This window comes from Echiichthys vipera, assembly GCF_963691815.1.
Source record: "Echiichthys vipera genome assembly, chromosome: 16".
NCBI classification, from domain to species: Eukaryota; Metazoa; Chordata; class Actinopteri; order Perciformes; family Trachinidae; genus Echiichthys; species Echiichthys vipera.
The window spans coordinates 23,013,182-23,030,113 of NC_139841.1; the positions used below are offsets into that span (position 1 = coordinate 23,013,182).

Genomic DNA, 16,932 nt, shown 5'->3' on the forward strand with positions numbered 1-16,932 from the left:
TCTCTCTCTCTCTCTCCCATTTACACACACACACACACACACACACCGTACTGCAAGCGGGGCGACAGCCTTTCGTCAACACACTTTTACAGCGCCCAGAACTTTTTAAGCAGTGTTTTCTTTCATGTTACTTGTACATACAGGTATGTTGACATTGTGACTCATACGGGCCACCTTAAATCAAACTGCGACTATTCTGTATTTCTCTTCAGGAAGAATGGCGCACGGCTGTAAGACTGATCAGCTGATCACCGGCGATCAAAACCCATTCAGAGTGGTATGTCACCCCGGAGTCTCCAAATCCCTCTTTGGCCTTTTTTTTGTAATGGAAACACGGCGAGTGAACGGCCATTTGAAAGGATGGTTGAGTGGCCACATTTTACCTGAATGGAAACACCTTTTTTGTTACCAAGGATTTTCCGGAGATTCTCTTTATTCTCTTTCTTTGTCTATTTGTTGAAGTGCCTGGGTTATTTAAAAAAACAAAAACAATATGCTAGTACAGCAGTGGTATAGCCACAGCGGATATTCCATCAAATTCTAAACAATAACAAATATCAATATTTCAGAATAAATCAAGTATTAATCATTTGTTCTCTAATTTCCATTGTTGTTAAATGCTGTGTGAATGGTATGTAATAACATACCATTTAACTTCCATAATAAGAATCAGTGATTTTTGATTTCTACGAATACTTGATCGCTGGAAATCATTTTAAGATTTCTTTAAAGGTTGATGTAAGGTGGTGCACTGATGGATTTTATGGGACCTTTTGCTTGAACTTGTCTTGAACTGAACTCAACATTTCCCTTTGGAATTTGCAGTGGGCTGCAGTCTGTGGGCTTGTGACTGAGGAACAGAAGCAGGCTACTCACTCAAACACTCATTGGCAGAGTCCCCAGAGGCCCTGGCCCAGGGTCTGTCCTGGTAAAAGGGGTGACATCTCTGGCAGTCATCTCCCACTGTGTGATGTTGGCAGGAACATACCAGGCCCCGATGTTCCACCTCAACACACTCGCTGGCATGACCGTTACACTTACATCTGGGGGAAACACACATAGATTATGTAGAGGATGCAAGTACAACTTTTTACACACACACACACACACACACACACACACACAAACACACACACACACACACACACACACACACACACACACACACACACACACACACACACACACACACACACACACACACACACACACACACACACACACACACACACACACACACACACACACACACACACACACACACACTCTCCCTGCTTCTCCTCACTGACTCAAGTGTAGACTTTATTATGCACACAGTGAATGGAGTATAAGGCAGAGGAGGGGGGAAAGTGAGAAGGTATTTCCACCGTAAGGAGTTGTCACTTCCTATTATCTTTCACGGGCATAAACATGGCTTGAGATGAGGTGGGGTTTTCATTTCCCTTCAGCAACTGCACTCAACTGTGCACTCAGTGTTAATACGCTCACACTGTCCAAGAGCAACAGCAGCAAGCATGTATCAGAATCAGAATGGGTTTTATTGCAAAGTAGGTTTTCAGACACATGTAGAAATTGCCTTGGTGTTTGGTGCATTCAATAAATATATTAAAAGGAAATAAATACCATCAAACAGTCAAGAATATACTGCATATACCATTAACTATAAAGAAGATACCCTTACAATATTATAGAAATACTTTAACCCAATATGTCAAACAACTAGCTTTAGAATTGGAAATCTGTAGAGTTTTGTGGATGTAGAAAAATGTATTACCTTGAAGTATCTGTGAGTATAAGTGTGTGCACATTTGTGTTAACTGCTTACCTACATGCATGCTTTCTATCTCATTTTGTGCACATAATATTCAAAAAAGTGTATGTTTTATAACTTTCAAAAAGAAGATAAGTAAATAAACAGGAGTTAGTAGGTCTACTGTCATAACAAGATAACCAGTATCTGCTAATCTCCTTTCTCCCTGGTTTTGGAAAGCCTATCATTTCCTCCGAAGGATGGTGGCACAGTGGCAGCTACGCCCTCTTGGGTGTAATCTTTCCTGGCAGTGTTTTGTCAAGTGGCTGTGATAGGGGACGGGAACTCGTCACTGAGTGGCAGGCTCTGTCAAATTTAGCCAGCTGTCCCGGATCCAGACGTATGCTTGCCTGAGGCTCAGACCCAGTTATTTCTGTTGTCACTGAGACGACAATAACTCCAAAGTGCTTCCAATCCAAATATCGGATCATTCTGCTAGAGTAGACATGAGTTGCTCGGTTAAGTTATGAGGAAGGTAGTCTCCCATTGCCAGGCCATATTCCAGCATTCGAGTATTGTTTTTAAACAAACTGTTTAACTGCTTATTTAGCTGGCTACAGTACAGCATTGTAAAGTAGCTTCTATGTACTGGCTGCATGTGTTCACATTCTGGTATAGGTGAAAAAAAGGCTTTGGGCTGACAGACAATTGTTTTGGGTGGCACTTAGCCCCGGATGCAGAAACAGCACCCTTACGAAACAGATAGCGGAGATGGCAAAAGGGACCTGCCATACACTGCTGCATCAGGCATTATACCTGAGGTGACCTGAACTGTACAGGCAGCATATGTGCAGTTAAAAAAAATACAACGTTGAGTCCTCATGTAATAACAGAAAGCATTTTTCATATATCTGCACTGTTGACACCACAATTCTAGCACATTTACTGTATTTTTGTAGCAGTCAACCTTGGGTTATGGTTGCATTGATATTCTGTTTAAATCACAAGGAGTCTTTTAGAGCATCTGTGAGCAGCACTGGGCGACTTGGCAAGGTGTAGCACTGAGGTGTAAAGGCATGTGTACTCATACAGAAAGCACAAGGCTAACATGTTTTTCATGTGGGTCTCTCCCCCAGGTGTTGTGACATTGGTGGGCAATTTGCGCTGTCACTGCAGTGATCTTAAGTGTTTATGACATGTGTCAGATCAGATTTATATTCTGTCTGAAGGCTTCATCTCAACTACTTAATCGTCCACTTCTATCTGAAGTGCCAAAGTGGAGCCTGGTCCTTGGCACCACATCCTCTCTCATTATGTTGAGTAATAAACCCAAACAAGTACTAGCAGGATGGAAGATTATCTTAGTTTATTTTCATCCGATATCAACTTGACAGTGAGCAAGATGTTGTTTTTGTTAACAGCATTTCAGGACGAAGTGTTGATTGCTTGTCTTGCTTTGGACATAGTATCCATGTGTGACATAACCCCGTCAACCCTGAAAATGATTTTCATACACCACATGTGAGTGGTGAAAACTTTTATTTTGTAAACAAAAAAGAAAAGAAAAGAAGAAAAACAAGAGCAAAATGAGAGAACAGTAACAGTAACGATTGTGTCAGAAGAGAAGATTCAAACAATGTTTTCTAGGGCTGTAGGATTAAAAAATGGATAGAAAGTGTAGAGGCCTTTGCTTTGAATGACTTCAGCACACCTGCACCCACAGGACATTACTAGTCTCTCACACTGCTCTGGTTTGACCTTGGTCCATTCTTCTTGCAGTCTCTTCCACAGTTTAGTAACTGTAGTGGGTTTCTTAGTCAGTACTTTGTTGCCGAGGATTTTCCAGAGATTCTCTATGAGGTTGTTGTTTGTGTTCTGTCTTTCCCTAGCCTGATGCTGTCCATAATTTGTCCCATCAGACACAAATAAATTGAATTTTAGCAATGACTTTTCATTGTTTGGGGGATTGTTTCTGCAGCAGAAGTTGTGTGAAGCTACATGGCAGGCTGAATGTAAATGTTTATGTGAACCTCCTTCGGCAACATGCAATACCTTCACTACCATTGTCTTCCAATCAGTCTGCAGTTTTCATGTAAGACCATGCCCCCTGTCACACTGCAAAATGGGTTACACAGTTCCTTGAAGCTAAGATTATTGAAACAATTTGAAACAAACACAACAGCCAGCATAGTCCAAATCTAAACCCCATAGAGAATCTCTGGAAAATCCTTGGCAACAATGTAATGGCTAAGAAACCCACTACAGTTACTGAACTATGGAAGAGACTGCAAGAAGAATTGAGATCAAACCATTGTTTAAATATTCTCTTTTGACACAATGGTTACTGTTCTCTAAATTTTGCTCTGTGTTTTTTTCAACAAAATAAATGTTTTTGTTAAAGTTATTTGAAAATAAAAAAACATGCTAGTACAGCAGTGGTATAGCCATAGCTGCTATTCTATCAAAAGCTGAACAATAGAAAATAACAGTATTTCAGAATAAATCAAGTATTAATAATTTGTTCTCTAAATTTGATCACCAGTTTATATGCAGCTGAGATTCAAACGTAGGCCGGGATGTGTCACTAATGCGAAAGCCAATCAAAAGCTATAAAATTAATCTGAAGAGAGTGGACTTTGTCAATGCATAGAACGAAAAACACTGCAGATTTGTACCTGCTGCAACAGTGATGCTGGTATTGTTTGCTTTCATCCTGTGTTCACCTTGTGAGTGTGTGTGTCATCATGGCAAAATGTGGTCCTGGACACACCTGCTGTAGAGGAACTACCTCACAGGCGTATTTGAGTATTTTGCCAGATATATGTCTTTTGCCCTTTCGCTTTACGCACCTACCCTGATTTGACCTCACGGCTGGTGTGATCTCATTGCAAGATGATCTCTAGTATTGTATGTTTCACAGCAACTAACTATGTATTAGTGACTGCCAGCTACAAGCTAACAAACTAATGGAAAACATAAATAACATTAAATACACTTACCATTCTGATACGTCTGCTTTAGTCACCAATTTCAGTGAAAAACAGACTCCTCATATGACTAAAAACCATTACATTACCTTAACCAGTTGTTTCACAAGCCTTATTCTAACAGTATGTGAGATACAGGGCATAAACCCCGGGCTCAGGCCTGTGCTTTGTATTCCCACCCACCAAATCACCTCTACCTCCTCAGGCAGCAGTTGTATTTCCTTGAAAACATGTCTGGAAAAGCCAATTATTACTTTATAAATGCATTTTGTAAAATACAGGATTTGTGTTCCATTATGTGTGAGAAAGCTGGAAGCTCGTAATTCAAAATTATTTAAGCAAAAAAACACCACTAAGGAAAGACACACAAAGCTTTTGAGTTTTCATTAGTTTTGTGGCTCAGCCTCTCTAAAGTGATTATTTTTTTTACATTTCTGAAAGAGTGTTGGCTATGCAGTATTCTGGACGGCACATTTTCTGGTGTCTCTTACCTGCCCCCCACAGAGAAATCAGAGATGGCATAGAAGTACGAGCGCAACACTTTAGCGTCCTTGAAGAATTCGTCTCCAAAAGTGTTAAGTCTGTCCAAAGAGATGAGCAGGTCAGTGGCTGTCACCCATTCCTGGAAAAGAAAAAAAGGTAGGGAAGAAGGTAGAACCAACAGGGTGAAAGAGATGTTAGGAAATCACTTTTTGTTGTCATCCACTTTACTCAGTGTGTTGGCGGCTGCCACTCATGGGAGGTACAAGGAAGTAGACAGAAAGTTAGAAGGAAAAATAACACAAACTGGGCTTTAGTTGAGTGAGGCAAGAGGTGCAAGAATACAGCAAAAGTTGACAGCAAAGGAAAAATAGTTGAAATTGAGAGTTGGTGGATCAAGGAAAGGAGACAGGGGTGATGGTGTAACAGCAGGGGAGAGAGCAGATGTAATGGGGAAATAATGAGTGTGGTGAAGGAAACTGAACTAATGTCAGAAATAGGGGTGAAGACAGAAGGGGATTAATGGAGACAAAAGCCGAAATATGAAAAAAGAAAGAGAAAAACATGAGAGAAAAAAAAGACAACACTGCAGCACTACTTCAGCATAATGGATGCCGCGTGGCAAAGCTCCCATCCCTGATATGATTTAAGCTCCTCTGTTTGAGCCACTGCAAAGGTAAAGACAGGATGAAGCAAGAGTGGGAGAAGAAAGTGAAGAGGGATAACACAAACAGAAAAAAAAGCAAACTGGTAGTGCAACAGTGGGGTGGGAGATAAAAGTGAGGCCAGGTAAAGAGAGAATAAATGACATGAGGAATACCTTTCTTGTGAACAGAGACAACTTTAAAACAGAAAGTCGAATAGAAACTTTCTGTCCGTTGCTTGGCTGGTTAGGGACTCTGTGGCAGTCCTGAAAAAGCCTATAATGCTGTCCATTTTGAAGCTTCTCCCCCGAGGTATCTTTGAAGTATGGCAATGGGAGGGAAGTAGATGGTAACGGATGGGCCTCAGACTAAAAACATGTGTTATGAGTTCATTCGTTGATGCTTTTCTCTGACATTACAGCTTGTCTTTGTAGTGTTTAAGCCCATGGGATGCTGTAGCACCTACTAGATGGGACTGGGTTTTTCCTATTACTACTTATTAAGTAGTAAAAAGTACAAAATTGTGTATAAATAATCTACAGTATATAAATGACCTTGTTATCATTTGTAGTGTACCACAAGTGTACCATATATACCATACCATAGTTGGCAGGTAGTAGGTGTATCCTGGGCTAAAGGAGATGATAAAGGAAGTAATGAGGCACTTTTCCTTATCACTTAGACAATTCCACCAGCTCTTATCATGACTGCCACTTGAACACTTCCGGGTCATTTCACTCAGTTAAGCATAATACACTATTCGACCGCAGCCAAAGTCTTGTTTGGACGGATTTCCAAAGTCCTGTTTATGTTTTTGTAAAAGTTAAAGCTGCAACAACTGCATTTTCATGACATGATCACACTTAAAGCAACTTTCATGGATTATCCATCTCAAGTAAGTTTTAAATGTGTACAAGTTGAGTTTAATGCTGTAGAGAAGAGAGCAGACGTTATGCAGTTAGTTCAGGCTTGTAATGAAAAGACTTAAAAGCATGAGAACAGCAGGTATGGTCCTTTAAGGTACAGTGCCTCAGCAGAATCTATATGTACCTAATGAGCATTGAGACAATGTAACAACATTTTCAATTTTTAGCTTTTTAGTTTAACAAAAAAAAACAGTATTCTTCATTTAGCAAGTGTAAAAAGTGTCTTAATTGGGTTGCAGCAAGAAATTTAACAAGGATGACACTTCTGAGCCCTCTGAGGCTCTCTTCGCAGGTAGGCTACCTAATGTGATCTCTCCTAGCTTAAAATAACCTGAGCAGCACTGCAGTAAAAGTTTAGAATTAAGTTATCTTTAAAAAAACGACTTCTTAAGGGCTTTTTTTCTACTGTCAGCATGATCACCATCCTCCTGTTTCAAAGGAAAGGGTCTTGGGATTCAGACCACCTGCTTGGTCCATGCCTGCAGTCCCAGGAGACATACTGCTGGGGCATCAAGAGGTTATAGCCCCTTATTGGAACATCTGGTGTGAATGTGCTACACATGTGTTACTGGTTGATTCGGTTGTCTCTTTGCCTTGTCAGTAAAAAGAAGACTTTCTAGGGTAGAGTTAAGTGTCCTCAGCAATGTGCAATTAGTGACACAGCGCATAAAAATCTCTCACAGATCATTTTAAAGCGAGAAGACATTTGTTTTTCATTTTAACTTTTCCTAACATCTAAATTTTGACTTTTCTGTAGTTGTTAGTCATCCCACCTTCAGTGTTGCTTACCTTAAATGCCCTCTCACTTTACCCTATACCATGTTTCTTTATTTTTCATTCTCTCCCTCTGCCAGCCTTATCTTTGCACTCTCCAGCTCGAGTGCACTTTAGGATTTCCACACAGTTCTGTGCGTTAGCAGTCTATTGAGGGCTATAGAGCTGTTATTTTGTAGTAACCATAACTACAGTGTTGCAGAATTGAGTGCAGTTGGCTGGCGTGCTATTGTTCCGGCCCTTGCTTATCGACTTTGCCCCTGCTTGACATGTCTCTACTGGCTAATGGGGTTTGGAAGATACTGAATGACCCTGATGCACTGCAGTTGCTCATTCTATTTTTTTTACACTACCTGGAAATTATGTGATTTTCATCCATGCTTTATGAGAAGTGAGCTGTCAGGGTTGGAAAACGTAGCTGCAATGTAATAAAAAGGTTTGTTTCCATTAGGATTGACTACCCGGAGTGAGGCGGGTCTATCTCACCAAAACGCCCCTAATTTGCATGTGAGTCACTCAAGCGGCCGTTTGACCGGCCGTTATTTTACCCTGACCCAGAGCAGGGACGTTTTTCTCCCCTGAGAGAAGTCCGGTTGCTGATTGTATATAACTCTAAGCGAGATGTTATGTGTGGTAGTAAAGACGCCACAAAAACACAGCGAAGTAGAGAGTAGACACTTTGATCCAGCGGAGTAGTACAAAATTATTTGTGCGCGCGCATCTTTGCACTGGCTTGTTAAAATGAGTGCTGCAGCTGCCCGGTTGCTCCCTCTCTCTCTCTCCCATCTCTCTTACACGCACTCACGCACGCACCAACGCACGCACACATGCGCACAGACACACACAGACACACACACACACACACACACACACACACACACACACACACAGCAAGTGGGGTGTCAGCCTGTCTGTGTCAACACACCCTTTAACAGCGCATGGAATTTTTAAGGTGGAGAGTTTTCTTTCATGTAACTTGTACATAAGTTGACGTTTTGAATCATACGGCCTTAAATCAAACTGAAACTATTCTCTATGTCTCACTTGGAGAATGAACGACGCCACTGTAACAGTGATCAGCTGATTACCTGCCATCGAAATCGAAACCTATTCAGACTGAAACTTTCTGAGCGGCCAAATTTTACCCTTATGGAAACGCACCTAAACGAGGTAAGACGAGGTGGAGTAAGGTAGAGAAAAATGGAGGGGAAATAGATAATAATAATAATTAATGTTTAACTTTCCAATAGAGACAAGTGGTCAGAACAAAGCAAGAGAATACACAGTGAATAGGGAATGATATTCGCCCTGTCTGACTTGCTTACAAAGTACAAAGTTATCTTCAGCCGATCTACCTTGTCATACATGCTGTACTTGTCTAGTGCCAGGTTATGTAAGAGCCTGCTCTCCTGCCATGTGATGAGGAAAGTGCAGTGTTTATGTTATATACATTATTGCAACAGATGCTTTAGAATTTTCTGAAAAGTGGCAATTACACATATCTGCAGAGCGGTCCGCTCCACTGAACTTAAGCGAACAGTCGTCAGCTCTCTCTCTCTCTCTCTCTCCACTTTGAGGACAAGCAACTGCAACAGTGACAGCATGTCAATCACTCACAAAGTTATGACAACTGAATAAACAACAGCGTCGGTAGAGCACTTCAGCATTTCTTTATCATGACTAAAGTTTGCTTACTTTAGATGACAATAATGAATGTGAATCTGTTCTAAGTGCCCTCCACTTGGATATTTGTTGTATTTATGAAGTTGGTCTGTCTCTAAGAATAGAATAGAATAGAATAGACTGGCGTCCTGTCCTGGGTGTACCCGGCCTCACGCCCCATGTCAGCTGGGATCGGCTCCAGCCCCCAGCGACCCCGACAGGGACAAGCGGTTGAAGGTGAATGAATGAATGAGAATAGAATAGAAATACTTTATTGATCCCAAGCTGGGAAATTGCAGTGTAACAGCAACATTACACACAGACACATTAAAGCAGTAATATAAAAATACAGTATAAAAGATACCTAAAAATAAAATGTATAAACAAGCGGACTAATTGTAGAGCAAATGTAAACATATAATAATCTAAGGTGCAGTGGACAGATTGTATTGTTCTGAACAGTTTAAATGTTATTGTACAGTGTGATGGCATGTGGCAGGAAAGATTTCCTCTATCTGTCCCTTCAACGGCGTCTGTGTGAGAAGGTGCTCCGCTGTCTGACCACTGTGTGATGGAGAGGGTGTTGTTCATTGTCTATGATGGCTAACAGTTTGTTCAGCGTTCTCCTCTCCACCGCGGACTCAAAAGACTCCAGCCTGAGACCAAGTACAGAGCCAGCCTTCTTGATGATTTTGGTGAGTGAGTCTGTTGGTGTCACTGGCTCCGATGCTGCTGCCCCAGCCCACAGCAGCAAAGAAAATAGCAACAACCGAATGGTAGAAGACCTCCAACATCTTGCTGCACACGTTGAAGGATCTCAGCTTCCTCAGGGAAGAGTCTGCTCATCCCCTTCTTGTACACAGCCTCGGTGCTAGATTTCCAGTCCAGTCTGTTGTCGATCACCACTCTCAAGTATTTCTAGTCCTCCACCTCCTCCACCACGTCCCCCCTAATCCATAGTGGCTGTGAAGGCATCCTCTTCTTCCTGCCGAAGTCGATCACCATCTCTCTGGTTTTGCTGACGTTCAGCCTCAGGTGATTTTGTTCGGACCACTCTACAAAGTTGTCCACCAGTGTCCTGTACTCACCTTCATCCCCTCCCCTTACACACCCGACAACAGCTGAATCGTCAGAAAACTTCTGCAGGTGACTTGACTCAGTATTGTACTGAAAGTCACTGGTGTATAAGGTGAAGAGGAAGGGAGAAAGCACAGTTCCCTGTGGAGCTCCTGTATCACTGACCACCACATCAGACAGGACACTGCCCAGACGGACAAACTGTGACCCATGAGCAGAGGCTGAATGGTGTTAAAAGCACGGGTGAAATCAAAGAAAGTGATCCTCACAGTGCCTCCCCCACCATACAGATGCATATGGGCTCGTTGCAGCAGTTAGATGACAGCATCATCGACTCCTAAATGGGAAACAGCAGAGGTCACTGGTAATCCAGGGCTTGTTATTGGAGAAGCAGTGAGTCTGTGTCCACCTCTTCACTGTCCTGGTGTGCACAGGCTGCCTTCTCACAAGAGGGACATACTTTGGGGTCATCATGGCCATATTGTGGTCTATCCTGCCGAGGGGGGGAAGGGTTGTTGCATCATATGAGTCAATGGCATTAGCATATAATAAATCCAATGTTTTATTGTCTCTGGTGGGGCAGTCAACATACTGATGGAAATTATTTAAGGTGTTTTTTAGGGAGGTATGATTAAAATCACCTGTAATAACCATAAATGGATGTTCAGTTTGCAGTTTTGCAGTGGCGGAGCTGATAATGGATGTAGACAGTGATAACAATGGCGGACTCCCTCGGCAAATAATACGGAGGCATTCCCTCGGCCAGAAGTTCAATATCAGGGATACAGAGACGTTCCTTAACACAGACGTGTTCGGGATTGCACCAACTCTCACTCACATAAAGTGCAAGCCCACCACCCTTCTTCGTCCGACTTTTGGAACAGTCTCTGTCTCCATGAACGAAACAGTAACCGGGAACCTTGATGCAGGTTCGATGCAGTCCGGGATATGCGAGTGCAGCCAAATTTCACTGAAGCAAAATAAGCTACACTCACGGTACTCCCTCTGGGTCTTCACCAGCACTGAATGTTCATCCATCTTGTTCCCCAAAGACCTCGCATTTCCCATTATAATCTCTGGGACCGCTGGCTTATATCTTCTTCTTTTCTCCCTCTGTGTGTTTCCAGTCCTGCAGCCCCGGTGTCTCCTCTGTAAGAACTGAGGGACCACAGGTCTGTCTCCGGGCAGCAGCACAGGCTTACACAGCGCAATCAGCTGTTCACGCGTGTAAAAAATGCCCCCACTTCTACCGGCAAGGTTCTCTGTTACGAAAAAGTAAAAATAGTAACAATAACAAAACTTAGGCCAGCCATCGTCTCAACGCTTATGTACAGAATGTGATTAATTCGACAAAAGAAACGAAAAGACTGAACCAACAAATAGCAAAGTTAAAAAAAAAAAAAACACGACGGGAGCTGCTGTTACAAGCTATAAGAAGAAGAATAAAATAAAAAGGCTAGGGGAATATTTTTTTAAATGTGGTGAGATCTCAACTGAAATTCAATGTTTTTGATAAAAAACAAGGGAAGGACATAACGGACATGACCTGCTCTTTTGGTAAATTATTAAATGAGTGATTAGAACAAACCGAGGATCGTTAATGTTAAAATTCATGAGAAACAGTCCTCTACTAAAGAGGGCCATTTGAACGCTGGTACTGCAATGCTATTGTTTCCAACATCCAGCTTTCATTCTGCAACACACACACAGATGATAAGATGTTTTAAATGCGTTGTTAGCATTTTAAAGTTCTTACACACCATAATAGCAAATACTCTCCTCCATTTATCATAGGGTTTCGAGACCATTATCATATGGAAGAGTTATTAGTTATGCATGATAAAACAGTGCCAACTGTGTAAGGAAAAGCAGACATAGTTCCAAATATCATTTACCGCACTGAAAGGAAGCAGTTTCTTAGGGTTAATTAGTAGTCAGCCCATTACATACTATTTGTGCAAACCACAGCAAAAGCTTAATTAACTTTGATTCGTACTCCCTTGGAATTTGGGCTCACAATACTACAATGATGCTGACGTAGGGATAGGCTAAAGTGTTGGGAGTGGAAACGAGCCAGTCCTTTCCTTAAGACAATAACGGTCTAATGATCAAATGAGCAGGAACACATGCACACAGACATATATAAGGCTGCACACAGCAACGTTTTTGATGACAATAATCACAGTTTTCATTTCTGCTCAGGGGCTCATAACCTTCACCCTCACCTCTAAAGTATATCTTGTCCCTTTCCTCCCTCTCTGTCTTTACCTCTTTTTTCCTCTACATGATTGTGTCCTTCCCTTCTACGGTCTATAGTCTGTTTCCTTGAACTCTGAAACCTCTGGCTGCAGGCAGTGGCGGGAAAGAGAGTCCCCCATTCCAAAGTTAATAACTTTTTAATTTAATTGCTTAAGTTCACTGTGGCCTCAATATGTATTTTTCCCCTTTTACTCATTGTCATTCAGTGCTGGAGCTCCAATTTGCCACACGGCTTTCTAGAGAGAGAGAGAGAGAGAGAGAGAGAGAGAGAGAGAGAGAGAGAGAGAGAGAGAGAGAGGGTGGACTGGTGGCAGAAGAGACAGACAACCCGTTTTAATGGATGACTGAACAAATTAAATTAGAATTCAAAAAGCAGCTTTCATCTTCTGCGTGATTATTGAAAAAAGAGAGCTTTACAAACTTGACAACAGAGCTCCCTTTGAAGTAAGCCATTACTTTCGAGAAAACACCTAAATGCCGTGTTACAGGGTGAGTGTTGTTTATTGCAAATTAAACTGATTTGGCAATGAAGACACAACCCATGACTGGTCACTGGCATAACACAGAACACTGCTGTATATTTATGCAGATGTCATATACATGAGACAAAAACACCTGTGCATTTAAGTGTCACCAGATGGTTTTTCTTTTCAATGTAATTTTGTTTTGACCTCTCAAATTGACAAGGAGATATATTTTAACAGCAGCAGATGAAGCGTGTAAAACCTCTATGTTGAAACTATGCGCTACTCAGACTGAGGCACAAGCGTTAAATCTGCAAAGGGATTAAAATGCTAATAAAACAGACAGGATGCAATTCCTGTTTTAAGCCTCATGAAATATGCATGCTTCTCTATGACTCTATGAGCCATATGCAGAGGAAATGGCACACAGGGAGGAACAGGGATCATGTTATACTGTGTTGACGATCTGTATGTAAAGACTGGGATTTTAACCCCTGGCACAAATGGCCAATCTGTATCTCAGTGCAAGAAAAGCCATTATATAAAGAAGGGTCAATATGTCCACACTAGTAGCTGCCACTGAAGCAATATGTGTTTATTAGAGAAGTGGTATTTTTACAGAACCTAATTTAAAGGTATACTACGTAAAGTTTGCAAAAACACGGCATTCAGAGTCAGCCTCTCCACTCCCAGAGAGAGAGAAAGAATGAGAGAGACAGAGAGTGAGAGTAATAAATAATGATAAGAATCAAGACATTTTTCAGTACTATGTTCCCTTTGAAGGTCATGAAAATTTTTTTTTTTTATAATCCTCCAACACAGAATCTGAATAGCCTCAGACTACAATGGACTTACTCAACACTTTTATACTCATGCTACAATTGTGTGGCCTGTGCTGCAAAACTTCAGTCCACGTACAGTCCTGAAGCACTTGGGACAATTACAGTAATCACATGAACTGGATGGAAAAAACACATTCAGCCTGAGCAAAATCAGAGACTGGAGGTTTGTTTGTGTGATTACAATCACAACACTGGCATTTTTCCTACTTCTTTTCCGCTCGGGCAAGAGCTCTTTGAGGTTTGTTCATTCCCGGGAATAAAAGAGCTCAATCCCAGACACCTAACCGCAGAGAGCAGTGTATTGCAGACAAGAGAGAAGGTCAAGTCGTTATAGCAACAATATGAGGCCTTCACATTTGGCTCATCGAAAGTAGAAGTCTCATAAAAAGGTGCTAAATATTTGACACTTCTTAGGCTCCATTTACAACCATTATCCATACAAAACTTCAGCCAATATCACCTGTATGTACATAGCAATGTACTCATATCTACACAAGGTTTGAATGAATGAAGAGGCATATGAAGCTGAAGGACTTCTTTAGGGAGTGTGACTGACTCATACTAAAGATGGCAACAGTTGCACTTGATATGTGGACTAACATAAAAAAGACTAAGATTTACCAAAGACATATGGAGACTGTGACATAATTCAAGTATCATGATTGGGTTTTCTTGTTTTCCTGGAGGCAATATTTACCAGATTCACAAATGTAGTGTGCCCTGTTACTGTTTGCTAAATATTTCTCACTAAATGCGGAGAAGAGCTTAATCATGGGACAAATGAGAATTTTGACCAGCTGGTAGCACTAGAAATAGTCAGGGAATCATAAACTCAAAGAAGAAAGCTGGTATTGACAACATAGAAGAATTGCAGTAACTACGGAGGAACCTGTGCATCATGTTGACCCCTTACCCCCAACTGTTTAGGTGGGCTTCACCACTAATGCTCACTTAAGTTCGGCAGCAAAGGATCAGGTGGAGCGGGACCATATAACAGACTATATATATAGACACATATCTACTTCCTCCCACTTTACAAAGGTGAGGCCTTTATATCCTGGATTGGGTCGTTTGAGGACAGGACCATATTATTATGTTATTCCACAGTAGCAACCAATTGTGAGTCCAGCACAGCTATCAGTCATCAGTTTTTATAGCATCAAATAACTAATCAAAACCAAAGGGTATTAGAAAAATCAACACTTGTCTTGAACCACCGTAAGTATGATAAAACTACCTGTATTTGACATGTGCTTTGACTTTTTAGTTTGGCCCATACGCTAACATGGAACGAGGACAATGATTATGACCTTTACTGCAGCCAGCCACCAGGGGGGGATTGAGATGTTTTGGCTTCACTTTTTGGGAGCTGTCAAACTGTTCATCTTTATTTACAGGCTGTGGACAGGAACGACATGTCCAGGAAATCCCTGCAGCCAAAAATGCTGCATTCTAGAGCAGTGTATCTGGGATCAAGTGTACAGGTCTACATGGAAACATTCGTCTTGTTTGTTTCTGATATGCACTAATATATGTTTACGATCACCCTGGTGAAATACTGAAATCTATTTACACAACAGAAAAAATAAGCTGTTTTGATCTGTGCAAGGGATTCTATTTATTGTTCAAAACCAACAGCTGTTATATCGTTGCATGTACAGGACTTCACTCCCTGTAGCCTTCTGCTCCGTCCTTTTTATGCTGTCCATCTTATATTCAAGAAATTGTTGTGGAAATTGTATTTTCGAGTGCTGCTCTCCAACTCTCATATGGAGTTGCCCATTTTCTTCTTGTTTTTCAAGTATTTGTAGCTCAAGTGGGAACCAGTAGGTAACCATTAAAGAAGACAAGTAGGCCCCACCATGTTTGTTCTTTGATGTTTCACTGCATGGAAAATAATATTCTTTGTTTTTGCATCAAAGACGACAGCTGATGTGTTTTTGTCTTTGCTCACTAGAACCCATCTGTCCCATCACACTTAAAATAGCGGGGGAAAAGAGAGATTTAATGAAATAAATGGTGCAATTGATATGGTTTTTATTCTAATAGGAGAAGAAATACCAGTCAATTATGGGTCTTCTCATCTTGTTGTTTAAGAGGATAGCAGAGTGGGAAAGGTAGGGTGAAGGAGAAGCAGTGTTTGGCAGGTCTGTTGAGAGATTTGCCACCCAATCTATGTATTCTTGGCTTTTATTGATCCCCCACAGCTTTATAATCAGTGGGTCGATGCCATCCAGAGCATACTGAAATAAAGCCAACACCACCATTAGTAGCCAGGTTTTAATGTAACTAAGGCCTGCTTACTGAGAGAACAAACAACCACCAATATGTCTTTCTTTATATGGAAATAAACACATCTAAAAGGTTCAGCGGGTTAATGAGAAATAACAAGGTTTCCTGTGACAGATAAGGGGAGACAAGTTCCTTTTTATACACCAAATAGAAAATAAAGGAAAGACTTGGCTTGTATCTTTGTACATTGATTATAATTAACAGGAGAAATCACACGGTTAAGCATTTTTTAAAAAGTGGCATACCTGCAGACACAGCAACTCATTTAACAGTACGAATGAAAATGTCCTATTTTATTTAATTGAAAATTGCTGGTTAGAGTAAAATGCATTTCCTTCTATAATAAACAGCAAAAATAATGTTTGTGTTTACTTCAACTAAATTATGATGCAGTAGACTTAGTAGACACACCAAGTTGTTCAAAAATGTATTCTCTCGCTATGATTATTTAATGTGTAACAGCCGTTTCTGATAGGGGGTTTTGATAGTGATCTTAATTACTTTGCACACAGAATCATCAATTATTCAGCATCGTAATTCATGTAATCATATTTTACATTTGAGCTCGGGAAAGATCTGATGTCCTTAGATAGATTTTATTACATGATGTTTAGAATAGAATTAAGAAGAACTACCACCTTTTAAATAAAACAGAATTAGCAACAGGCGGATAACCAAGTTATTTTTCTACAGACTGAACACTGTTGGGCTTTCCCTGCACACCAATTAAAGTATTAATTCATTGATTTCTCCACCGTGCTGATCAGAGTGGTTC

The 16,932-nt window shown here is 41.0% G+C and overlaps 1 protein-coding gene across 1 annotated transcript in view; it reads right to left on the reverse strand.

The window, feature by feature from the left end:
- The window catches only part of lamc3 (laminin, gamma 3), a 101,533-nt gene that overhangs the window by 69,327 nt on the left and 15,274 nt on the right, over positions 1 to 16,932 (reverse strand). Inside the window, exons 3-4 of the mRNA XM_083930420.1 lie at positions 5,229 to 5,359; positions 877 to 1,043 (exon numbers count right to left, since the gene is read on the reverse strand). Of these exons, the coding sequence (XP_083786546.1) occupies positions 877 to 1,043; positions 5,229 to 5,359 (298 nt within the window). The remainder of the gene's footprint in view (positions 1 to 876; positions 1,044 to 5,228; positions 5,360 to 16,932) is intronic.